Here is a 26,818-nt window from a genome sequence, read left to right on the forward strand (position 1 = left end):
TGGGCCGGCCCCGGTGCATGCTGGGAGTCGCGGTCGATGGGCCGGCCCCGGTGCATGCCGGAGCCTGTAGTTTGCGCTGCAGGGAGCGGTCCCGGGCCGTGGGGGGGAGGAGCCGGGCCCGCGCCGGGGAAGCTGCGCTCGGAGGCTGTGCCCGGGGCAGGGCGGAGAGCTGGGCCGGGATCTCCTGCAGCGGGGGCCGCGGGGAAGCATCGCGAGCAGCTCGGGGAGCACGAAGGGCCCGCAGCCGGGTAAATACCCCCGGGATGTAGGGAGGCGGGTAAATACTCTGGGGGGCGGGTAAATACTCCCCGCCTGGGAAGGGAGGTGGGTTAATACCCCCGGGCTGGGTGGGGGGAAGGGAGGGAATCGGGTAAATACCAGCGGGCTGGGTGGGGGAGGAAGGGAGGCGGGTAAATACCCTCGGGACTGGCGGGGGGGGAGCGAAAGAGGGTGGGAGGGAGGCGGGTAAATACCCTTGGGACTGGCGGGGGGGGGAGCGAAAGAGGGTGGGAGGGAGGCGGGTAAATACCCTCGGGACTGGCGGGGGGGGGTGTAAGCGAAAGAGGGTGGGAGGGAGGCGGGTAAATACCCTCGGGACTGGCGGGGGGGGGGTGTAAGCGAAAGAGGGTGGGAGGGAGGCGGGTAAATACCCTCGGGACTGGCGGGGGGGGGTGTAAGCGAAAGAGGGTGGGAGGGAGGCGGGTAAATACCCTCGGGACTGGCGGGGGGGGGGGTAAGCGAAAGAGGGAGGGAGGTGGGTAAAGATTCCTGAGGCTGGGGGGAAGGAAGGAAGGAGGGAGGTGGGTGGGTAAATATCCCTGGACTTGGGGGCAAGAAGGAAGCCGGGTAAATGCCCCTGGGAGTGGTTGGAGTGGGGAGGATGCCCCCAACACGTATCCCCTGTGAGTATAAACCCTAGTGTGCGTAACTAATCAAAGTGTTTGTCTACCTGATTGTGGTGGGGCTGGTGATATCTGCTACAAACACACCGATATCATTGGTCTGGCCAAAAGGGTAAATTAGTGAGATTAAGTCCTCTCATTTGTGGGCAATGTTAAATGTGTGTGTGTGGGGGGGGGGGGGGGGGGGGGGGGGTGGTATTTCCTTTCCTATGTTGAAGCCTTTAGGGTTGTCCCTAGTGGAAGGAGGACAACTTTTTGTAAGCGGGGATCAGGGTGGGATGGGCCGAGATACTTGTGGTGCTGGAGCTGGGACTTCAATAATAACAATGCTGATCTCTCATGTTGCACGTTTTGCCTCCGAGCGCTTCACAAAGTGTTTCAGGAATCACACTAAGAATGCTGAGACTTACGGTAACTTCATGAGAGTTGGGAACCATTCTCCTCTCTTCCCTTTGTCGTATATCATTCATTACTCGTTAGCTGTATCGCGCTGGTGACCAGGAGTCACCTTCATGGACCAGAACCTTAGCGTGCTCGGCTGTAAAGACCTGGAACAAAAAACATGATCCCTTCCCCAAAGAGTTTTACAGTATTTTCATATGGTATGTCTGCTCCTTGCAGAAGGGGCCATGTTTCTCTCTACCTATGAAGCAGGACTAACAATTTGTAAAGTTCCCTACCTCCCAGGGGGACAGTGAGGGTTAACTAATGTCTGTAAATGTAAATGCACAGAGGCACCATAAGCAAATATTTTATCCCTTTGTAAGGCAGCTTCTTGCATGTTCTGAGGATGCCTTATAGATGTCCAGTGCCCTCTCTTTTTTTATTTACAGCAGGAATTCTTAGATTCTCTTGCCGGTGTCCCCCATGCCTCTTGAAAATAAATTCCTGTGTGCGCAGTCACGATTCTCTGCAATCTAGGGAATGGTCTCTCTTTTGCTGCCTACTGACTAGTTCTCATGCAGTGCATTTCATTTCATCCCAAGATCTCACCTGGCTTTATAAAGGAGGACAGCAACATTATTCATATTTTACAGTTGAGGAAACTGATGCAAAAATGACCAGTCTTCCAAGTTCCACTCCTCCGCTCTCTTGACTAGGCCAGGGGTGGGGAACCTTTTTTGGGTTGAGGGCTGCTAACACACAGAAAAATCAATCGAGGGGCTGCACACAAGTAAGAAGAAAAAAAAAAACAAAAAAACCCAGCCCTCATTGACGTGGTCCCTGAGAAGGAGAAAGACACTCCCCACGTTCCCCTTACATACCAGAACCTAGTGGGGTTCAGGCTAGTAGATTTTGTGTGCTCCAGTCCCACCGTAGACATGGTCTCCCCAATGCTGGGGGGGGGGGGGGAGCCCTGAGCCTCGGGGGCTGCATCCAGGCAAACTGGGGGCTGCCCACGGCCCTGAAGTTCCCTACTCCTGGACTAGGCCATGCTGCTTATTGTTTCCTACAGATAAGTCTTAATACAAAAACGAGAGCTGGTTTCTGTTCCTGGTTCTGCCCCTGACCTTAGGCATGTTTTCCCCATGTGTAAAATGGAGATAATGATACAGCTCTCCATTATAGTTTGAATGCTTGTCTCTTCCACCAGCAGAGTAGGTCCAATAAAAGAGATCTTTCACCCTCCTTTATAAGCATTTTGAGATCGACCGATGAAAAGTGCCGTGTAAGAACGCAGTGGTGGTGTTTGTCATCTGTTTAGACCAGTGAGGGGCAGCCTAGGCTAGTGAGTGGGCCACATGAGTAGCCCTTCATTTCAATTGGTTGCAAGATTGTTGTAGCCAAGTCGGTCTCCCGGGATAGTATGGTTTTGCTTGTGTACCTAGAATTGGCAGGGTGTGCGGATGTAACCGTAGCAGGGCTTTGATTGGTTTCAGAGGGAGCACACGGCTCTCGCGATATTGTGTACAGTCAGCACGCACCTCACTTCATGTGCCCCTGCTTTACCTGTGTGTCACTTTAGTAGGAAAGGAACTATGTGGACGAAAACTGGCACAATCTGTCAACCTTGTGCATGGGCAACGGTAAACAAAATGTCTCATGGGCCACATATAGAACCCCATTGGGTGCCATGCGGCCTTTGGGCCACAGATTGCCCACCGCTGTTTTAGATGATCAACTTTGGGGTGCAGGCTGTCTCCTGTTCCATGTTTGTACAGAGCCTGTAACAGTGGAGCTCTGATGTCAGCTAGAGACTCTACATATTGCTGTTGTAGTACAAGCGAACGCTAATAGACCAGTTTGTGTCTCTCTTCCAGCTCCCTACCGGGCTGGACCCAAAGATGGGGAGTGGTGTTTATCGTCCTTAGTTTGTGAGTGTTGCTGTTTGAAATGAATGCTTCTTTTGAGCTGTTGAGAACGTGGTCTGGGATTTACAGTAGTTATTAACTGGGACAGTTTCCTGATGTGAGAGATGAAATGTTGTGCTATTGTATTTACAATCTTGTGCCACTCTTCCTGCTCAAGGCAGGAAAGAAGGACAGAGTAACAAACTTTTCCTCTTACAGTCAAGACGCTAATTGAGGGTTTCCTTGCTGAGTATGGGTGAAGTCTCCTAGCCTGCCTCTTAATTAACATGTGAAATCAATTGTATTGGCTCCCATGCGACTTGTCTGGATGGCAAAAAGGATTTCCCTATTTTACTCCTCTGTGCTTTGTTGGGAGAAAATAATAGCGCTAACAAAGACCCTGATTCTACAATGAGATGCTGTCAGGCAGACTCATGTAGGTTTCTGGAACTCTGACTGGGTGTGGAGATCTGCCATTCATTGCAGGATCAGACTCTTGAATTCTGTCCTTTTCAGAACCTTTATAATCACTCATTCTGAAAGTCTTTAAACATGTTTTATTTAAATCACTCCCTACATTAACTGGATTTGAAAATTGGTTTTTACAAAATTTAATCTTTACTGAAAACCTCAGACGATTGTAATTGTTTAAAACAAAATCCAAATGAAGCCCCTTGATTTTTAAATCAGTATTATTTCCCTTCAGCAACTGAAACCTAAAAGTGAAAATGCCCGTACACAAATAAAACTTATTTTTTGTTTTGTTTTCCAAGGTAACAAAGACAAACGGAGGATAGATTAGAGGGCAGTCCTTACCCATATGCAGAACATGCAGCTGCATAGGGCACCTGAAAATTTGGGGCACTACTGGGTCTTAATATCCACCCATTTGCCTCTTCCTGTTCCTGGTCTGTGGCTTTGCTTCTTGCGGAGAGGATCTAGTTAACTTTAACATGAAAAAGCCTGCCAGACCCATTAGCAGAACATCCAACCGGTGAAAGAGCCATTCAGGTGGTAATGAAGGCATTGAAGAGGCATTTGCCTACCCCAGGTATATAGTGTCAGTTTCTGAATTTACTGTGTTAGTCGACAGGACCTTTAGTGTTAAAATTTGGTTTAAAACTATTCATGAGTGTGTTGCTGAAGATTCTAAAATCACATCTCTCAAAAGTCATCACCCTGCCAGCTGTCGTCGGGCACCAGTTTAGTCGCACTGCATAGGCCCTCGTAAATCCTAAGGACATCCCTGATGGATTATATCGCAGCGAAAGCATAGGTCAGGTTATCTGAAATAAGATAGGAAACCTGCTCTTTATTCCTATTCCTGTGTCAGACTTACTGTCTGTATGTAACTTACCTTTACCTTTACCACGTGAGTATTGTGAGACTGAATTTCCTTAGTGTTTGTCATGTGCTTTAGGACCTTTTAACAGGGGGTCTCAGAAGTGAACAGTGTGGTATTGTTCCATGATCTTGTCATTGTGTGACAGTACACCCAAGCAGGTCTTGGTGATCACCTCTTATAGGGCATGGCTACACTACATCCCTCTTTCGAAAGAGAGATGTAAATTAGATAGACTGAAATTGGAAATGAAGCCGGGATTTGAATTTCCCATGCTTTATTTGCATAACGGCGGCTGCACGTTCTTTCAAAAACGGGTATTTCGAAAGTGAAACCGCCGTCTAGACACGGTTCTTTCAGGAAAAAAAAACTTTCAAAAGATCCTGTACTCCTCAAAAAATGAGGTTTACAGGATCTTTCGAAAAAGGGTTTTTTTCCCCGAAAGACCCACGTCTAGACAGTAGTTTCACTTTCAAACTACCCATTTTCAAAAGAACGTGCAGCCGCCATTAAGCAAATGAAGCGCGGGAAATTCAAATCCCGGCTTCATTTCCAATTCGGATCTAATTTACATCCCTCTTTCGTCTAGACATAGCCTTAGTGATTAGTCGCTTGCAGATCAACAGTTGCTTTTATAGCCATTTCCTTTTGTGATGCCTGATTGCCTGTGATTCATACTGACTTCTGAGATGCTTGGCTCAAATGATCCGCGAGGAAGGAACTTTCAACCTGTTTGCAGGCAGAAAAGAATTTGGGCTTTGTTTTCTAGGGCTGCTCAGCTGGAGGTTAAGAATGCAACCAGTGAGTGGGGCTGCCAATTAGAGCCAGTTATAACCTGACTGACCTGCTTTGGCCTCAAAATGCTTTGTGGAATTTGCTGTGTCCTTGCATGTTGCAGAGTTTGCTTCCCACTCACTGTGGATTATTAGAGGCAGTTGGCAGGGATTACTCAGATCCAACAAAGGGGGGAATGACGCTGTTGGAAGGTTTGTCTGGGTCTGTAATATCAGTGATTCTTCAAATCTCTGACATTTAAGTTGCCATCTGTAGCTCTCGGGAGGTTATTCTGTACCAGGTGGATGCTTAGCTCTCTCATGCTGCCGGTAGGGCAGTAAAGGATTGCACTACCTGGTAGTGGGCTGTTTGTAAGAGATCACTGATGGTGCCTTTTGCTGTCCGGAGAAGTGAGAAGACAGAAGAGCCTGCTACCCGAAATGGACAGATCGGTAGATTCAGCGCTGGATTTACTCTTCTGGGGGCCTAGGGCCATTACATTTTGTCATTCCGCTCCCCCAGGCTCCAGGGTGGGGCCAAAATGAGGGATTATGGGCTCTGGGGTGGAGCTGGGAACGAAGGGTTTGGGAGGCAAAAAGGGACTCCAGGCTGGGGCCAAGGGATATGGTCGGCAGGAGGTTGGGGTAGGGATACAGGGTCCAAGTAGGAGATAGGGTGCATGTGAGGGTGAGGGGCACTGACCTGGAGCAGCTCCCCTTTGGTGGCACAGTGGGGAAGTGGGCAGGTGGCTCTGTATTTCCCCTGCAGGCACTGCCCGGTGCAGCTCCCATGGGCCGCAGTTCCCGACCAATGGGATCTGTGGGAGTGGAGCCTGCAGGTAAGGGAAGCACATGGGCAGAGCTTGCAGGTCCAGGCCGGCAGGAGGGAGGCAGGAGTGGAGCCGCATTCCACACCCACCCACCCACCCGCGATGCAGGGGCTTCAGGAGCTGCATCCCAGTGCCTGGGCTCTGCAAAAAGATCCGCCCTTTTAGACTACGCGTAGTGGGAGGGAGGGAAGAGATTTCAGCTCTGGGAGCAAAGTGCAGCTGCTCCTGAGCTCAGCTGAGCACAGCCCGGTGCCTGTGAGATCCAGAGTCCAGTGAGAGGGTCGTGGCTCTGATGGGTTAGATGGGGCCCATCTTTGCTTGCGTTCGTTTGGTTCCATTTCTTGTTTTGCTTGTGTGGGGATGGGAGAGAAGAGGGGCGGGGAGGGAGGGGCTAGGACTGGACTAGAGACAGGTTAACTTCATTTATCTGCACTCATCAGCGAGGAATGTTTCAGCAAACAGGTCCCAAGCAATCTTCTCCACATTGGAATGCAACTACAGCATCAGCTAGTTGTTCCCCTGTTAGTGAGAACAACTCTGACTGCAAAGATGTACCAGGTGTATGGATAGAGAAATTGAATGGCCCCCACAGGGATCGGAATCGAGTTGACAATGGAGACTGCCAGGAAAGCCCTACACGCTGTTCTTCCAGCCAAGGGGAAGTGCAGGAAACTCTCCCATTGTGAGGGACAGGTCTGAACGAGATGTGTAATATCCCTCTGGGAAGCAGAGAGCGAGCGCAGAGTTCCTGCCTTCTGCCCAGAGACGTTCAGACTGACGTGTTTCGCCTCCACTTCAGGTTTGGCTGATGCCTCCGCTTTGTAAAGTCCTGAAAAGTGTAATTTGGCCAGGGGGGTTTGAAGCACCATTGTTTTCAAATGATTGTTTGAAATGAGCTGCCAAGTTTTGTCTCCTATTGAAGAGAAAATCAACCCCCATTTTTTTTTCTGCTGTCTCCTTTGTTAAACACCGAATGCCAGTGGCCTGGATTATTTTCTCATGACTTTGTTGGGAGGAAATAGCTCGTTTCCTGATGCATTGTAACTAGGCATGCACTCACACTCTGTGATTTCTTTTATAGCTTCCCTGTGTCAGTCCTTCATTCAACCTTTCAGTTATGCCTGCTAATAATGCGTCTGTCTTCGTACAAGCAAAATGCAGGAAAATGTAGCACTTTAAAGACTAACAAGATGGTTTATTAGATGATGAGCTTTCGTGGGCCAGACCCACTTCTGGCCCACGAAAGCTCATCATCTAATAAACCATCTTGTTAGTCTTTAAAGTGCTACATTTTCCTGCATTTTGCTTCAACTACCCCAGACTAACACGGCTACATTTCTATCACTTGTCTTCGTACAGTGGTTTGTAAGCGTAGGACAGCCGTGTTCCTGGCTAGCTATTCAAATAAAGTCCATATTCTGTCTGATCCCCTTCTCTCTTTTTCCCCTTTTTTTCAATGTTGTAGGTGGGATTTTTAACAGGGCTGTAACGCTGCTCCTGTTGGCATCAGTGGGAGTTAGGGTGTGAAAGTGCAGCCATTTACATGCTTAACCGATGAGCCTGGGCTAGCCGGTTAACATGCACGATTACACGCATCCCCCCCCATCAGAGGCAACAGCACAGGGGAGGGGGCAGATGGGAGCTGGTATGTGCGGGGAGCTGGCTTTTAAGCTGGCACCTTGCGGAGCCCCCTGTCTCGCCGCACTATGGTCCCTGTCGCCCGCATGCCTCCCCGCTTGTAACTGACATTTTTAGCAGTTCCACATTTACTTTAATAAATGCAGTTTAACATCCCAGATGAGCAGTAACGTTGTCTTTAGGAAGAAGAATGCTGGACCAACATTGTGTGTTGTCAGAAACTGTAGAACAGTGACAGGCAACCTAGGCTAATGAGCACCACTCAAGCTGAAGAAGTGGGGTTTGCCCATGAAACCTCCTGACACTGTATATTTTTGTTACTCTTCATAGTGCCACGGGACTACTTGTTTTTTTCTAGGCTAGTGGCTTCCCCTTCATCTCAGTGGGCTGCAAGACCGTTGTAACCAAGAGGGCCTCCTGGGATAGGGTCGTTTTGCTCCTTGCGCTGACATATGTAGAATTTGCGGGGTGTGCTGACTGCACTGTAGCAACACTTTGATTGGCTGCAGAGGGAGCACCTGGCTCTCCCAGTGTTGTGTGCAATCAGCGTGCACCTCCGCTTTACGTGCCCTTGCTTTAAGTGCATGTCACTTTAGTAATACCAGCAGGAGCAAAACCTAGCTGGATAGAAACCAGGGAATGTGGCAACCCGGCACGTGGACAACAGTGAGCAAAATGTCTTGTAGGCCACACGTAGAACCTCGATGGGTCACAGGTTGCCCATCACAGACGTAGCTTGTCTAGTAAAAACCGATGAAAATTCCCTGTTGAAGTTGTCCTGCAGGCAGGTTTTCAGGTAACAGTTTTCAGCCGTTTTCACCTGCGTTCGCTTTGACTCTGGAACCTCAGGGTGGAAGGCTGTGTACCCTCTTAACAATCCCTACCTTCTTTGACGCAGGCTTCATGTTTTCATCGCCGAAGGTAAATCTAGGCTTCTGCCTTGATTTCACTCTCTTCCCCTTGTTTCTAACCCCACCCAGGGCTGGAGCAGGTGATGACCATTCCTACCCTGCTCTCCCCATCCGACAACCTGTGACCTCGTCCCCAACCACGGCGGAATCCATCAAGCCAACCCTCTGTAGAGTCATCATCTACTTACAGAAGGAGATGTCTGGGGACACGTGCCTCACGACCATCTACCGGTCTTCAGGAGCCAAGCCCAAAACCTGCAGCTTCAAAGGGGGTAGCCTGGGCAACAAGTACGTGCGGCTCAACGTGGGGGGCGCCTTGTACTACACCACGGTGCAGGTGCTGACCAGGCATGACACCATGTTGAAGGCCATGTTCAGTGGCAGGATGGAAGTGTTGACGGATAAGGAAGGTAAGAGAGTCAGGAGCTGCTTGCGTGTCTGAGACTAGGACTCTGTCAGTACGTGAGATTTAGGGTGACTTTTTTTCCCCCCAAAGGGACCCAAGGGAATTAGGAACCCAACTCCCATTGGTATTAATGTCCTGGCTTACCTTTGGAAAATTTCCCCCTTCCTCATCAGAATTCGCTCTGCTCTTGGCACGACTGATAGGTGGATGGCTTACCCTGCTGTCAGGAGGACTGAGCATACGGCATGTGGGTTGGCACTTGTATGGTGTTATATAGAAGCATCCAGAAGCGTGTGAGGAGGGCAGACAAGTGGAATCGCTTTTTTGTTTTTGTTTTTTTAAAGCTCTGACTCACGTTGCCAAACCTAGGTGTATAGGCAGGGCTCGACAAATAGCGTAATCTACTCGCCTGTGGCAAGTAGATTACACCCCAGAAGAGCCGGCGCGGAGTGATCCACGCATGCGCAGAACGATCTGTGCAGAACCACGCAGTTGGCGAGCGGGGCTCACTGCCACTCGGCAAGCCCTCTGTATAGGTATATAATTATATAATATAATATTTGAATTGAGGTAGCATTTAAAGGCCACCGTCAAGGATAAAGGCCATGTTGTTCTGTGCATGTGGCTCAATAAGTTTACATCTAAACGGGCTTAATGCGGCGACTTTATTTAAATAGGAAGAAGAGCATCTGCCCGAGCAGAGGCCATGCTTTCAGAGTCCGCTTCACGATGGGCTAAGCCAAACTGTCTCGTTAGGAGAAGAAATAACGCAGGCTCAGTAAAGCTGTGGAGTTATGTTGCGAGAGAACATCCTTGATTGGGGCCCTCTAGAAGAATGATCTTGGGTTTTGAGTGGGTGGGTTTGGGTTTGGGGATGGGTTTGGGTTTGAGGATGTGTGGATCTGGATTCTGGCCCTTGCTATGCCATAGATTTATTGGGTGAGGTTGGGCACGTCGCCTAGCTTCTAGGTATTTCATATTGTTCGTCTACCCGTAGAAGTTGTGCTGGTTAAACTGAAGGGGCGATGTTACACCCAGGTGTAAACTAACTCAGGGCAGCTTTGTGTGTGGCTACCGTACACTGGTATGAAGCTGGTGTATCTTGCTTGCTAAATACTTGGCTTAACTAAATCAGTGTGATAGCACATCTTTAGTGTGTTAGACCAGATGCAAAATGGGGAGAGTGACCGCACCCTAAGAGCACAGGGATGTAAGTCTTCCATGTTTGTATAGTGCTGGGAGATTGAAGTACGGAAGACAGTGTAGAAATCCAGAGTCTCGTTATTATTCATCCCCTGTTCATGTAAGATCCTGACTCATTGCAAATCCTTGCCCGCCTGGCATGTTAACGCCACCTTGTTACATAAGGAGGTTCAGGGGGCTGCTTCTTAATGCTATGTGCAGCCTACGCAAGCGTTGTTTGATGGCAGTTTCTACATCCTTCTTCAAAGGAATGAGGCACCGGGGCCAGATTAGAAAAGAGTCTTTCTTCCTTTGGTCCTGTGCGGAGTTTTTCCCTGATGGGTGGCTTTCCTGATGGGTGCATTGCTCTCTGCATATGCAGGATGGCCTTTCTCTTGCTGGCTTTACTGGCCTGTTCTGTCTCTTGGCATCTGTGAGATGGTGCTCTGATTTCTCTCTCCAGACCTGGGAGAGAGGACTGGTGAAATCTCTGCCACATGCCAATTGGTCTAGTAGATCTCTGTTATTACTGAATACCTACATCTTGATATTTATTTGTGTGTGCGCTTATGTTCTCCAGGCACAAGAGTTAAAAATCACAAAATCTATTCCAACCTATTTAAAAAAAATTAAATAGGACCCCTGAAAGATCTTTCCACCCCACACTTATTTCTCAAGCCTGAGTTTCAGCTCCAGTGTTTACTGCATTTCATGTGGTTGTAATGTTCTGGCACCATGCAATGTTCTTTTTTGCCCATACAACCTGTAGGCAACAGAAATAACTCAGAAATTAAAGCAGTAAGAACCAACTTCTCTGGGATAGTACCGAGCTTCTTAAAACACCTGCCCCATATTTAACCATAAGCATTTTTCTAAGATCGAACTGCCGAACCAGTCAGTTAAACAGAACTACTCAAGTGCCAACTGGTAACATCCACTAATATTTCTATGGCTCCAAGTCCCAAGCTGATTGGCATCTAATCTAGACAAGACAAAGCACAACAACCAGGTTTGGGATGAAACTGTATGGATTGATCAGTAGAAAAAAAAACCACGCTAGGATTCTTACAGGTTCTCTTGTTGCTCTTAGTGCAAGCCTGAAGGTTTACAGATTCTTTCATTTAGGTCTTCTTAGGCTTGGAATCTGTGGGGAATCTTTTCCTTTTGGGAGGTTGGTGGTTGGGCCGTGGAGAAGAGCAATTCCTCTGTCGGTTTCTTTTCTGTGGACCTGCTCCGGCTCCCCTGAAGTCAGCAAAGACTCCCACTAGCTACCATGGGAACTGAGTCAAGCTTCGTTGCAGGAGACATCAGGAAGATGAATTCTCCACAGATTCCATGTTTAGTCACTTTGCTGATCTGCTGCTTGCCTCCCCTGCTGCAATACGCTGCTCAAATGTTGTGATGTTTGCCTTTCAGGGTGGATCCTTATAGACCGTTGTGGGAAACACTTTGGTGCCATTTTAAATTACCTCCGAGACGACACTGTCGCGCTTCCTAAAAACAGGCAGGAGATCAAAGAGCTGATGGCAGAAGCAAAATATTACCTAATTCAGGGCTTAGTCGACATATGCCAGGCAGCTCTCCAGGTAAGACATAGCAGCAGCCTGAAGTTTTTCTACTTCAGGACCTGCCTGCTGTTGTATGTGCTTGTGTTTGAATGAGGCACTGGTGCAACTCCAGGGGATGTCTGATAGCAAGTCTTAAATGTCTAGAGCCACAGTTTTGATCCCTACCAGGGTCTCTTTCCAAGGCAGATAAATCGAGAAACATACCTCTTGCTCTGTGCATCTTTTGGATAAGACTGTAAAGCCATGTTGTGTCCATGCAGAGAGGAGAACTAAACATGTGATGGTTCTTGTCAGAGAAGAGAATTGGAGTGATCACTTGGCCAGAATATCCCCAGATAATCTGACTATTGGACTTCTGTCTTCCACCCTAAAAGGGGTGGAAGTTAGCAGTGCTGAGTGCCTACGGGGCTTGTGAAGCACTGCAGGAACAAAGGAGTTCTCCCATCATAAAAAAAGGAAGGGTGGGCCAGTGGTTAGGGCCTGTAATTTAGGAGGCCTGAATTCAAGTCCTTGCTCGGCCCCAAACTCCTTGTGTGACTCTGGGCAAGTCTTTGCCTTTTGGTGCCTCAAACTGGAGACAGCAGCACTTCTCTGCCTCCTAGGGGTATAGGGAGGATCAGAGATACTGAGACACTACAGTAATGGGGGTAGGGTTGCCAGATACCTTCACAAAAAATCCTGAACATGGCGGGGGGAACCCCAGAGATCAAATTTGTTGAGGGAAAAAAAAAAATTCTGTGCTCCCACTCCCCCCACCAGATGCAGCAGGAGAAAAAAGTCCCCACCGGCCTTCCATCCAAGAAAAACAGAAAATATCAGACATTTTACATGTCCAGTGTTTTCTGGGTTTTTTTTTACCAGACAGAAGATGCAATTATTGGACTATCCAGGCGAAAAACGGACACCTGGCAACCCTAAATGGGGGTCATATCAGAAGATAGATGATAGATTTTGATTTTTTTAAATACATTTTCTACTCAAGAAACCAATCGTTGACTCTCTAGTTGACTGCAATGGAAGCTGGAGTTATTGACTATAGCAGACACTCGCTTGTTGCTTGTACAACAAAGGGTTTGAATCCATTTCAGTGAGGTGCATTTCTCTCCAGCAAATGTATACAGTGTGATGACTGATCTTCAGGGGGCAGTTGCTAAAACTGGCCCACACTCTTCCCCTGTTTGTCAAAGGGGCTAGACCAGTGTTTCTCAACCTTTTTTTATAAAGTACCCCCTTTAAAATAAATAAATAAATAAATAAATGTATAAAAATACAGTACCCCCAGTACCTACAGTTTTCAGACACACACAATTTTTTCTACTATTGCAACACATTTGTTTAAACAACTTAATCATAGCTGGGCAGGCGATGAAATTTTTTAGTGTAAAAAGTACAAAAATAATAAAGCGCTATAAAATGTAAATTAAAAAATTCCATTTTCTCCAAATTTCAGTTGTGTTGATGTACCCCTCAGACTTCTCTGGAGTACCCCTAAAGGTACTCATACCACTGGTTGAGAAAACTGGCTTAGACCACCATGGCCCCCAAACACAAACCCTCAGCAGGCTGGGAGTTGTTGCTCTATGTAGGACTGATGTTGGTTTGCATCCAAATGCTTTGGTTGTCGTGGCCTTTCAGGGCTAGTTACCGTCTGTGTTGTATTTCTGGATTGCTGCTCATGCTAACAGTGTGGGGTTACTATAGCAACTTTGTGCTTTCCCTGCACCAGAGTGCTTGGATACGTGTCTGGAGGTTCCCGCATTAGTTATGCCTCCTGTTTTATTTTAACCAGGACAAGAAAGACTCCTATGAGCCCGTCTGTAACATCCCCATCATCACGTCTCCAAAGGAAGAGGAGCGGCTCATTGAATCCTCCATGAAAGTAACCGCTTTCCCTCCCACCCCACACTCGCTGCATTTCTGCTGAGCTCTTCCCAGTATACAACTTACCAGCCCTGCCTTTATTCTTTTCTCTCCTCACAGCCTGTGGTCAAGCTGCTGTACAACAGGAGCAACAACAAATACTCCTACACCAGGTATGTCTTGAGGGTTTCCCCCGACAATAAAGGTTCCTGTGGGGCAACAGGGGGCAGGGAGTGTAAAGTCCTGGTTCTCCTCTTCCAGGAGACTGTGTCTAGACTGGCAGGATTTTGCAGAAATACTTTTAACGGAAAAGTTTTTCCGCTAAAAGTATTTCCGCAAAAGCGCGTCTAGATTGGCATGGATGCTTTTATGCAAAAGCATCTGTGGCCAGTCTAGACGTGATTTTGCTCAAGAAAACCCCGATCACCATTTTGGCCATCGGGGCTTTTTTGCGCAAAACAGTTCTTCCCTGTCTACACTGGTATTCTTGCGCAAGAGGGCTTTTTCCCAAGTGGGAGCATGAAAGTATTTGCGCAAGAAGCACTGATTTTTGTACATTACAAAGTCAGTGCTCTTGTGCAAATTCAAGCGGCCAGTGTAGGCAGCTGGTAAGTTTTTGCGCAAAAGCGGCCACTTTTGCGCAAAATCTTGCCAGTCTAGACGCACCAGGAGTGGTTACTTGTGATTGGCAAAGGATGATCAGACTTCTTGAGTTGCCGGGGGGGAGGGGCTTAGAGCTCAGCGTGCGGGGGAGGGAGGTGGCGGTGTCTCAAAGTGCCCAGAGAACCGTGAGTACTAACACCACCGACAGTAGTCCCGCCATGCAGAGTTAACTTCCACCTCCGTGCTGCAATGCAGCTGTGACCCATACCTCCCTCTGCAGTTCCAGTCCCGAGCCCCCATGCAGCCCTGCTGTCCACCTTGGGCCTGACTTCCAGCCCTTTGGAAATCAGTGAATTACATAGCCGCAAAGGAGATTCAGGGCAGAGATATGAAGCATTAGATCACATTAGGAGCTGCCTGTGACTGATCACATCAGGAGCTGCCGGGGAGCCAATTGAGGCCACTCAGTGAGGGTGAACTGCAAAGAATGGAGCAGCCACTCCCTAAAGCAGGTGGTTATTCTGATACTTGGATTTACCAAGTCAGCACAAAACAGCCTCTGTGATACAGTACAACACAGATCCCTTAAAGCAGCCCAGCCTTCGGCTTCCACCCAGACATCCAGCAGCGTTCCCTCTCATTTTTTTCCATCGATGGGCAGAATACATGTTATGTGCACCATGTCGTGCAGATGTGCATCACCACTCGAAAGGCAGGCTGCTGGTTGTGGGCTCGCTGCTGATCCGCTCTGCTAATCAGCTGGGCAGCATTTGAATCCCACTTACCAGGTCTGGTGGCAGGCAAGATTGGGGATGCTTAAATCTTTTAATACGGTAACCGTGTAACCACAAAAAAAAAATCGTATCGGTTACGTGGTTACTCGCACGGCAGGCGCTGTGCTATAAAGCTAAGCTTTATACTGAACAGCCTGCTGTGAAACCTCCCCAGGAGTGGGGCTGCTAGCCCCTGCCGGCCCGACTCCCAGCGGGGAGCTTTCGTTGCCCTGTTGCAGTGAAGCCAACTCCCTGGGAGCCGGCTGAGTTTACCAGACACCATTATCTAATAAGCATCAGCTTATTGGTTACACAGTTGATCGAGTAAACTCTTAACATCCCTGTTAAGGAAATCCATTTTCATATGTTGCTTCTACAGTGCTTTTTCTTGCCTGGCTACCTTCTCCTCCCCCTCCAGGTTTAGAGGCCTCTGAAGTTTGCCTCAGCCCCTTTGGCCCAGGGTGATGAGGTGGCCTGGGTTTGCCCTCGTATGCTGAATGCCAGACCAAATCATCAGACCATAACTAAATGTTAAACTTCAATGCTTCTGGGATTCAGGGCCGATTGGTAGAATGCCCCAGAGACCCTCTCAGAGCCTGTACCTAGAACTCCCTCCAGCACCCCAACTGCCTGCCCCAAGCTCAGCCCAGCCTCTCACACTCCAAATCCCTTAATCCAAGACCAGAGGCTGCACCCCAACCCTCTGCCCCGGCCTGGTGAAAGTGAGGGAGGATGGAGTGAGCAGAGGCAGGGCCTTGCAGAAGGGGCACCGAGGAGGCGGGGCCAGGGTATTTGGCTCCAAGAGAGATCTCGGATTGTACTTCAATTCAAAAAGCGATCTCATGCTTAAAAAGGTGGGAGACCCCTGCTGTACAGTGACAGTTCTGATGCGCGGACACCTTCTGTTGAGCCTGGTATTGGCTCTCTGGGGTCACTTGCTGTTGCTAAGTAGAACCATAGTGGCATATGATATCAGCTCAGGCGCTGGCCAGGATGTGGGTTTAGATCATTGCTGTAATGGCATAGGAAACCGTAGGCTACTATTACATTAATAACACCATTTGACCTCTAAAGAAGCATTTGCACATGGGACCAGAGCATCCTCTTTATGTTCCAAGTTGGCTGGGATTCCCGCCTGTTCTTGGCAGTGCAGAGCAATGAGTCACCAGCTGTATCCTCCAGTTAGACTACTGCTTGTAGCTGTGGTGGGGCAGGAATAGGAAGCCAGTGGCAGCTTACCATGCAGGCCAATTGCTAAACCACCAAGACCTTTTCATTGCCTTTGCTGCTGTGTTTCAGTAACTCGGACGATAACTTACTGAAGAACATAGAACTGTTTGATAAACTCTCGCTCCGCTTCAACGGCCGAGTCCTCTTCATGAAGGATGTTATAGGGGATGAAATCTGCTGCTGGTCTTTCTACGGACAGGGGCGGAAGCTTGCTGAGGTCTGCTGCACCTCAATAGTGTATGCCACGGAAAAGAAACAAACCAAGGTACTGGGAACTGTCCTCCTTTTGAGTCTTGTGGTTAAGTAACAAAGTGGGGACTTTACACAATGGGATCGGTCTCAGACCAAGTGACTAGGAGCAGGTCAGCTCATGAATGGGTTTAACTCGTTACAGATGAACCTCTCTAGTCCGGCACTCTCTGGTCCAGCAACATCTGTAGTCCAGCTTAATTTCAGTTAGCCAGATGTCCACTTATCATGGGAGGGGCCAAGTTTCCCCTGGTCCTATGAAGTTTGTTTACAGCTACCAGGCCTGGCTCTCCGTGTTCTGTGCTGTTACTTAGCTCTAATTTACCACTAAATGTCTTTGAGGAGCCCAGGAAGCAGTGGAAGTGTCGGAGACGCTGCTAGACAATATTTACCTCCTGTGGTCCGGCAAACTCTCTGGTTTGGCACCGGTCAGATCCCAAGGGTGACAGACTAGAGAAGTTAAATATCGGTTAATTGAATAATCAAGTAACTTCATGAATTCTTATTGGTTAGTCGACTATTCTGTAGTCCCCGGGGCAGGGCTGGCAGCCAGTGCACTCCAGTCCCACTCCCTAGGAGCATCCTGCCACTCCGTGAAGCACGAGGTGCCAGGCGGGAGCTGGTCCACAAGGGGAGCCAGTTTAAAAACCAGCTCCCCACACAGACCGGCTGCCTGTTGCCCCATGCTGCTGCCTCTGATAAAGAGGCAGCAGTACGGGGTGGCAGCAGCCCCTGTCTAAGTGGGATCTGAGCTCCTAGACCCAGCACGAGCCAGAACTGAGCTGGGTTGCCTGCCCGCCTGACTCCTAATATACTTCAGATGCAGAGCCGCAGCAGTGGTAGGTCCTCGACCTGTCACAAGCCAGGACTGAGTGGGGCTGCTGGCCAGTCTGTTAAAAAATGTACTGGCAAGGGGCAGGGAGGGAAATGCATGTGGTCTATAACATTAACCGATAAGCAAAAGCTTACACGTTAATCAGCTACACCAGGGGTTCTCAAACTTTGTGATACCGCGACCTCCCTCTAAATTGCTCGTGACCCCCCAGGGGGTCAGGACCCACAGTTTGAGAAACGCGGGACTCCACTATTACATCCCTGTGACAACCTGTACTTGTGCATCATGTGGTGGTGTTGATCATTGAACTCCAAATGACTGGGATAACTTGGCTAGCACAGTGGTTCCCAAACTGTACTGGTGACCCACCCGATTGCCTTTTGTCCACATTGCCCTTGGTGCTCGCTCGCTCTCTTTCTCTCATTGGGCCTCCTCGGCCTTCCATTCCCTTTGTTCTCCTGCCCCACCAGGCTGCCAATAGATTCCAGCCACTTCTGTGCTGCTGCTGGCCAGATCCTGTTGACTATGCCACTGCTTCCAGAAGAAGCAAGAGCATGGGAGGGTGGGACTGGCAATCCACCTAGACCCTTCCTGTGACTCACTGGGGGGTCGGGACTGCTGTTTGGGCTCACGAGCTGCATCTTGTCCTGAGCATCTCCATATCCCAAAGATATTGACCGATTGGGCATAATTCAGAGGTGCAAAATAGGGTTGGGGATTAGAAGGAATAATTTAGGAGGAAAGATTGAGCGAGGGAATTTCAGAAGCACCGACATAATTTTTAGGAGAACGATGCCATTGAGAGTCCTGCTCCTAAGTCCCATAGGAGCTTTTGAAACATCCCCGTTTCTCCCACTTACACTGGTGCAAATGACCTTCCCTGGAATTAGTCTAGACTTGATTACACTGGTGTAACTAGGAGCAGAATTTACCCCATATGTGGCTTGATTAAAGGGTGAGATGTGTGGGGTGCGGGAGGGGGCTTGACGATCTTCCAAAAGTTGGAAAACACAAATGTCAAAAGAGGCGAATTGTTCCAAGCGGGGACATGTCAATAAAAGCAGTAGGATGAAGTTGACAACAGGGAAATTTGGACTCAATACTAACAGCTGAAGAAGAAAAATTGCTGCTTTACAATTACAGACTGATAGATCTAGAGTCATTCCCCTGACATCAACTCAAGTGGTACTTGATGCTGAGACCAGACTGCAGCCCAGACATTGCAGTTCAGTATCAGAAACCGCATCCTGACACTGAGATGGGCTAGATTCGGCAAGTCTCTCCCAAAAGTAGCGGCAGCTGGCCTGAGCAAGAGAGAATGGGAAGTATTATCCTACCCTGGGGGATTATCTCTCAGATCTCTTCTGCTTAGAACTGTTTTACTGGCTCTGTGTCTGTCCTCATGTGCACGAGCATTTGAAATTCCTTCACCAGTAAGCACGACAGGGATTCCTGTCTTGGTAGCCAGCCTGCCTCAGCAAACAGTCTGCATGTCTCTTCCCTAGGTTGAATTCCCTGAGGCGCGTATCTACGAGGAGACACTAAACGTTTTACTTTATGAAACTCCACGCGTCCCTGACAACTCTCTGCTGGAGGCGACGAGCCGGAACCACAGCCAGGCCTCTCACAGCGAGGACGACGAGGGCTTTGAACTGCGCGACCGAGTGCGCCGCATCCATGTGAAGCGATACAGCACGTACGACGACCGGCAGCTTGGCCACTAGCCTGCCGCTGGAGGAGAGCCGGTGTGCTTTGTTCAAGAACTTGAGGCATGCACAGAGCTAGGCTGGGAAGCAGGGGGTGGGCCAGCATTGATCCTCAAATGGTTTGGGTGCTTCCTAGAGAAGCCGCTCAGGATCTGTGCGTGCAAACCAAAAGCAACATTAACGGCCGGAGGCGTTTAGCGTCATTGTGACATGTTCCTTGCGCACCGTGCGGTGTTAGACAGCAGTTCTTCACATGCTGCAACGAACTTGCCTGTGGAGCTCACTTGTTCGGATACAGGTGGCAGTTTCTCTGTCCTGACAGCCACCAGGCACTGTGTCCTGTGGGAAGCAAGGTATTCTTCCATTTGCTGATGGGTCGGTTTGAAACCCCATTTCCAGAGACATAAGAGCTTTGTGGCATGGAATTCTTAAGTTTTAAATTTCTGTTACCAAGGCTGCCCCGTACCATCCTAACCGTAGTTTAGCATTCGCTTTGTCTCGCTAGCCAAGTAAATGGTTAGATTCTTGTGGCAAGAGGAAGGGCGTTTGCCCTTTTGTGCAAAGATCACCCTTGGTTCTAAAACAGCGTAACCTAGCTCACTGTAAGCCAGTCGTTTAGGAATCAAGCTGACAGATGGTCCACATGGGGGAAATTTAGAGAGCCAACATCAAATGATGTGATTCTTAAGAAGAAAAAGCCTTGAAGATGAAGGGTGTGGGTGTGGTGAAGCTAACAGGAAAAGAAAGCCCTGGTGAGATCATGGTAAGGTGTGGGCTCTACCGTTCCAGCCTTTGGGAGTGGAGAGAGCACTGTGTTAACAGATCTTGGGGATCTCTCTAGAATTAGTCACTAGATCAAGAGGGCCCCAAAGCATTGCCAGGTGTCATCTTTCCTCAGGCTAGGACAAAGCAGGCTTGTTGAGGGAAAAGAACTAAGGTAAAGTGAAGACCAAAGGACGCTTCTTAGCATGCTCGCTCCCACACCACTGGGGTTGTCCATGTGCCTCTGTTTTAAGCCCCTCTGAGGTATGGAGCTTGGAGTGCAGGGATAAGAACGGCTGTTACGCTTTGTTACCGAGTGGCGCTCTGGCTGTGCACAGCCCAGGGGGAGAGACTTTGATACTGAATTTTAAACAGTTCCTTCCGCTGACTTGTTCTATAATTATGTTTTAAGAGAGACTCTTCTGTGACTCACGTGGTTTTTTTTAAACGTGTATTTTAAAAAAGGAGAGGTCACGTGCACTCTGTCAAACGGTTCCCTCTCCGCTTTGTACTGCAATGTCAACTCTCCTTGGACTTCGGGTGATTTGGGCTTGAGCTTTGATCATACACGTGCTATCCAGTGAGAGAAAGCGACAGTCCCAACTTGCTCGGTAGCTCAGCTGAAAGCTTACAGGCTTCATTTTTTCTGAAGTTCTCAGCACCCCCAAGTTTCTCTCTTTCCCCCTTGAGGACAATTGGTGATCCCAGATTGGCAAACAATGGGGTTTGCTGACGAACCAAGTCAGCCAACTTTAGGCGTCTGATCTCCGTGGTGGGTGGTTGTTTTTTTGAGTGGTGGTGGGGGGGAAGCTACTGCACATAGGAGACGATTATATAATGTGCAGTTAGTTGCATGCCCTCGTTCATTATTGCATCAAGGATTGTTTTAATGCAGGGCGGCAATTTGTCTAGCAGCCAGGAATTAATTGTCATCCGTCTAGACTGGCTTGTTGCTTGCCTGCCTGTGCTGGATGGTAGGATTTTTCCAAGCTTGACTTTCCAGTGCTTCTGTGAGACATTTTCTATTTGCTTTTCAAGGTTTCGGGTTGCAAAGGAGAGCGTGTTGCATGCCGTCCATGAGCATCCGCAGTGCCGCATTTCATTTTGCTAAACTCAGTGTGCTCAGTGGAAGGCATTTGATTCCCCATTAAAGATCATGGGAGCTGTGCAGTCAAACCAGCCTTTCCCACATCCCGCTGTGGTATTAATCACATAGGGCAAACTTATCAAGGGCACTGGAGAATTTGGAATTAGTGTTGGAGTTGGTGTGACTCGCTGGTGTAGCTGGACTGGTGCCGAGTGCAAAGCAGAAAGAAGAGCTTGCCTGGGTTTGCACCAATTCATCCGACCCTGGTGATAGTAATAGGTGCAAACGCCTGCCAGCCTCAGCTTACGCTTAGACATCAGCAGTGGGGCAGCTACATTGGGTTGCTGGTCACAGAAGGCTCAAATGGGGTATGGGCTTGGTGTAGAAATGATGTTTTGGAGACAAATCCAAGCAAGCTCCAGTGTCACAGGGTCCGACCTTCGGTTAACGATCAGACTGGATGACTTATTACTGTATCAAAGGAAAAACAAGGTTTGTTTCAGGGGCCTTTTAAAATATGTATATAACTGCAGCAGGTGTGGGGGTTTTATTGCCCGGAGAGTAGTTTGTGGGAAGAGCAATGAAGTTCAGATGCTAGACTTGCCAGCCTTCCAGCGTAATAAACCATTAAAAAACCTGAGCTGCTCAGCACTTTAGCATGGTCCGTCTCCCAGGACGAAGATCCCAGTCTACAGCAGTCTGGTTAGATAAAAGATTTTGAATATTTTAATTAGCTTTTTCTTTGACAATTCATTAAATGGCTGTGGAATGTGGTGGTAAAAATGCTTTCAGGTTGCAGTGTCAAGTATATTTTATTTCCTTACTTGTATTCAGGATACAAACGGAGTAAGCTAGCTAATTGTTCTATTTATTAATTGGCAGATAACATGCATAAACTTGGATAATGAGGAAAAATGTATAAGCACATTTGAAAAGTTGACCTTATTTTGGATGCCCTAGTTTGAGATCTTAAATGAGCTTGATTTTTTTTTTAAGAGGCTGGTTGGTTAGTCTGAGCAGATTTTTTTTTCTTTGTTTGGCGACTGAAATGAAAAATGGGGGGGAAAGGGGGGAGAATTTATTTCAAACCAAGATGGAATCTTTTTGTGTGTTGTCAACAAAACTGAAAAAAGAAAAAAACATTGTTTGTCTCAAACAAAACATTTGGAATGTTATTTCAGAGTGACACCTCAAAATAGTGTCAACACTTTCTAACATTTCCAAATATTTTTTCCAGGTGTACTTTTGTTTTTGTTTTGTTTTTGGCCAGAACTATTTGCAACCCAAATTCACTAAAAGTTACAGAGCTGTCCCTCCTCAGGCATTTTTGACACAATTTCTATTCATCCAAAAACTTTGCTTCACTCTAGGTATGACCACAAACCATTGCCTGATGTGGAGAGCCTTGTGGTAAGCATGCTGTACCACTGGTTTTCTCAGTATCCGCTTTTTAGATAAATGGGAGACTCCCATCTCCTCCAGGGTCACTTTTCACCAGCCCTAAACTCATTTGCACATTTAAAAGTAAAATCCCTTGGGATTATTTTCCTGTGGAGTCTTTTAGTTCACAGTGACATGCTGGAATGTGCACTGCCTAGATAGGTATTTTGGTGGGAAGAAATACTTAGAAAGAATAGAGGATCCGTCTATTTTTTTCTTTTTAAAACAAGAGTGAATGTACCTCTTTGCAGGGCGTTAGCTGCTGCAGATTGTCTAACCTTATTGTTTGGCCGCTTTTCCTGCATCTGGAACACGATCTCTTAATTCTCCTCACCTTTAGCAGGGCTTGCCGCCACAGTAAGGCAACTGCACCTGCCTTTTTATGAAAGGCCTCTCTCAAACACTATACAGATCAATAGCCTGGTTTTATTGCTTTCTGAGGTGGTTTTTTTTGTTTTCCAGATGGTTTTGACATCATGCCAGCAAAAACACAGCTGCTGAGATTTGTTTTGACTAAGGCTTTTGAAATCTCTGAATTCTGGTAATTTAAAAAAAAAAATTCCCCCATATTGTAACTTTTGAAATACAAGTTCTGTGAATCAAGGAACTATTGAGGTGGTTTCTTCCTTTGTTCTGAGAAACTAGTGGGAGCAATTGGTGTGGTTCATGGCATGGTTAGATGACATGTTAAAATGCCTGTGGCTGGTCAAAACTAGCAGTGTCATTGTTACAGACAGCCCCAGAGATAGTCCAGTGGTGGGAGAATATCAGAAAATCCTTCACTTTCAGAGAGAAAGCTAGGACTTTGTGCTAAGAGACCTTCACAGTGTTAAATGATCGTAATACTAGATTTGCTAAGATAGTACTGTACCTATATAGAACATAGACTATACTAAGGGCCTTACCTTGTTGGACAGCTTTCCATGAAGTCTCACTAAATCCAAATGCAGGAATAGGCAGTGCCACTGTTTCCATATCGAATCATTTGGAAACTGTTTTTAATGGGTTGAATGTTCTAACAAAATTCCTGTATATTTCAATGCAGAATGTTAGTTGAATGTTCTTTCATTGCACCTGAACCGTGACTTGTTGATTGTACAGTATGACTACCTGGTTTTGTTTAATAGTAATAGTTTTGATGTAACTTGTGCTCTGTATTATCACTTTAACCCTCTATTTCCTGAAAAGATGTAAATTGCTTGGATGCTGTTGAATCCTAGGTTATGTTTTCTGACATGATGTAATTGAGAACAAGTACCATTGTGCAGGATCATGCAGCTTTGAAATCATTATCATACTAAGCACAATCTTTGCTTATTTATAGTAAAATACCCTTTGCAGGGTTGACAAAGCAGCCATTCTTGCTGAGAATGTTTTCTCTGCTGTTTTTTAAATAGCAGTTATTATGATCTCCCCATTACGACAGTGTTGCTTTTTAATTTGAGGCATTCACAGCTGTGCATTGAGAGATCTGTAATAACTTCCTACAAAGACCATAATCACCTACGTTTGCATTTTATTGCTGTGTCTGTGGCTCTAAAATAGCCTTTTGGAGGAAAAGAAGAGAGAGCCTCATTTGCAGTGTGTGAATTTTAACTATACCAGCAAGCCGTCATTAGCTGGTGCTTTCTTTTTGAAGCCCGGCTATAATCTACACACTTGTGTTTAAGTGAACTTTATGCATTCAGGTTATTAGAGAATGAATAGGAAAATTAACTGACATTTGTACATGAAGTCCTTGACAGGGGACTGTTGATTTGGCATCTGTGCTGGGAAAGCTGTATTCTCTGAAATGGGGTAGTGATGAATTGCAAATGGCCTCCTTTCTCCAGGGAGGGAAGCTTGGAGCTTTCTAAACAAATGTCTTACGTTGAGCAGCACTTTAATATAGGTTTTAATTAGGTGATAACATCAGCTGGGACAGTGTTGCAGGGAAGCTGTCTTCCACTGCTTGATAAATGCCGAGACAGAACAAAATATTTAACCTTTGCCTTGACATTTAAGCTTCAGAATGGGAGACGTGTATCCCCTGGTAACGTTCCATTTCGCTGACTTTTTCTCTTGTACCGGATGATTAAAAATAAATAAATAACCCCGACTGGTGGGGCACTGGAGTGACTGACGCTAGGCTATTTCTGAGAGCTGCATTCTGGCGGGCATAGAAAATGCTTGTTTTGTTCTTAAACAGCCAGAAACCGGAGTAAGTTTGGTTTTGCTGAATACTTTTGACTAACTGAATTGTGTCCTCTGGCAATCCTTTTGCATTTTAAAAAAATCTCCCGTATAACCAAATATCATACCAACCCCCTTTTATTAGGGCAGCTGAGGTTTTGCTGCGAGACTTCTGCCACTGACTCAGTGTGTGACCTCCGACCTCGGTAAGCCTCATTTTCCTCGCCCATACAAATGGGGTGAGACACTCCCTACCTCAGAGGGGTCTTGAGGTTTAATTCATTGATGTTTTTCAAGCCCCTTGAACTACTGTAATTTTTTTTTTAGCGGCCGACATCAAATTATTAGGGTGACTCTTCATAATGTCGCTGACACTCTATGAACAAGCTGCTTTGTGATCACAGGAGCTTTCATTTTGTTCTGGATTTTTAGTCTTTTAAGGGTCAGCCTTGCAAGGGAAATAGGTTGATGGAGTAAGCTTATTAACCAATAACATAGTATTTTCCTGTGATTTCTCTCAGTGCATTGAATGGAAATGGATCACTAATTTTTAATAAACTGTTATATTTTAAGTGGCTTGTGTGACTTTTCACTGGGGTTAGAGATTTTATTCAGACTGGCTTGTGGATACCTAGCGCACACAATTCTAGTTCATGCATTCGTTACGGGTCACGCTTCCAACATAACATTCCCTGCACTATAGACATGTAACACTAGTTTTTGATCCATAGGTTGCACTACAGTGCCCTGTTAAGACTACTTATCTTTCACCCATTTGATTAAACTTAAAAAACAACAAATGGTCTGGTAGCACTTTATAGACTAACAAAACACAGATGATATCATGAGCTTTCATGGGCACAGCCCACTTCTTCAGATGACCCGGAGTTTTGAGTTTAGGATATGCAGACCCCAAAATCTACCTAATCACTCTTTAAAAGATCTGCAGGTGTCTATCTTGTCACAAACCAGTTCTACTAGTCAAATACACAGAGAGGCATTGGAATTACAATTCATCCACAAGTTCAGTTATCATGCTGATGGCCTTCTCAGTAGAGATAGGGGATGGCTGGGGCATTATCTACCTAACATTCAATGAAGGTGCCAACAGCTCTTTGTGTAGATTCTTGCCTTAGTACGCTTCCTTATCTGTTGCTATCCTTTGATCCTTATCGGCTTCCTTTTAACTATCCAATCTTCAGATGCTTATAGATTGCCAGTTCTGCCTACTTGTTTTTCCCTTTGATATTTTCATACCCTCTGCTCCTGGTTTACTGCCCCCCCTCCCTTTTTTTTCCTTCCCCCATCTCCCTTCTCCCCTATTTATGTTGGGTCTGCACATCCTAAACTCAAAACTCCGGTCATCTGAAGAAGTGGGCTGTGCCCACGAAAGCTCATGATATCATCTACATGTTTTGTTAGTCTGTGCAAGATAAACTTAAAACACAACAAATGGTCTGGTAGCACTTTATAGACAAACTCCGCTATCCCCTGAACCATTTGATTAAGTCCATCCTTTTACAAATACAGGCTAGAGTGCCCATCAGGAAATGACATTCTCTTTGTGTATGGCCTGTCTTTATATAAGGACACCTTAAATATTTCCCTACATCACCAGTTCACATTGATTTTTTTTTTTTTTTAAACTTTTATTTCTGTGTGCCCTGGGGGTGATATCACTGGTTTTACCTGTACTGGTTTCAGATCTTTTCATGTTCTCTGTAACAACTTATCAACTCTAGTTGATCTGCGATTCAGTGATTCTTTTCAATGAAGGGAAACCAGTGAGATTTTTCACAACAAATAGAATTTGCACTGAGATTTGGCAGTGTTCTTAACCTTCTTGGGCAAGTGTTCATTAGCAGTGATCATTTGCCTAGCAGCTTAATTTAGCTGCTGCTTTTGTTGCTGAAACTTGCATGTTTTTGGAGCCATTTAGTTGAGATTTGTCATCTTCACGTGGTGGATATAGTAAGGTGCATTTCCTCACTTCAACTGCTTTTTGTTCTTCCTTCCCTTTTAATGCCAGCAGTCTGGCTTTGCTAGTTTCAGACTCTTTCTACCACCACTGCATCATTGGTTCCAAACTTGGCTACAAATTGATTTTCATAGTTCTTATGGGGAACGTGCTTATTTGGCAACTTCTACCCCCGAGGTGGCCTTGGATAGTACAAAACTCAAGAGCATGATGCACTGTAAGAATACATGCTCATCCTCTACTATCTATTCCTGAGGTCCATTTTTCCTTTTGTTGGTGG

General features: G+C 46.9%; 1 protein-coding gene across 1 annotated transcript; it reads left to right on the forward strand.

Moving 5' to 3' along the window:
• Positions 1–25,132, forward strand: TNFAIP1 (TNF alpha induced protein 1). The gene is made up of 7 exons (XM_075904853.1): positions 1–248; positions 8,757–9,097; positions 11,692–11,861; positions 13,633–13,722; positions 13,824–13,876; positions 16,379–16,574; positions 18,899–25,132. The coding sequence occupies exons 1-7, from the start codon at positions 37–39 to the stop codon at positions 19,115–19,117; spliced, it is 1,281 nt and encodes a 426-aa protein (XP_075760968.1). The 5' UTR covers positions 1–36; the 3' UTR covers positions 19,118–25,132.
• The last annotated feature ends 1,686 nt before the right edge of the window (positions 25,133–26,818 follow it).

Source organism: Pelodiscus sinensis, chromosome 21 (assembly GCF_049634645.1).
Source record: "Pelodiscus sinensis isolate JC-2024 chromosome 21, ASM4963464v1, whole genome shotgun sequence".
In the NCBI taxonomy this organism is placed as follows: domain Eukaryota; kingdom Metazoa; phylum Chordata; order Testudines; family Trionychidae; genus Pelodiscus; species Pelodiscus sinensis.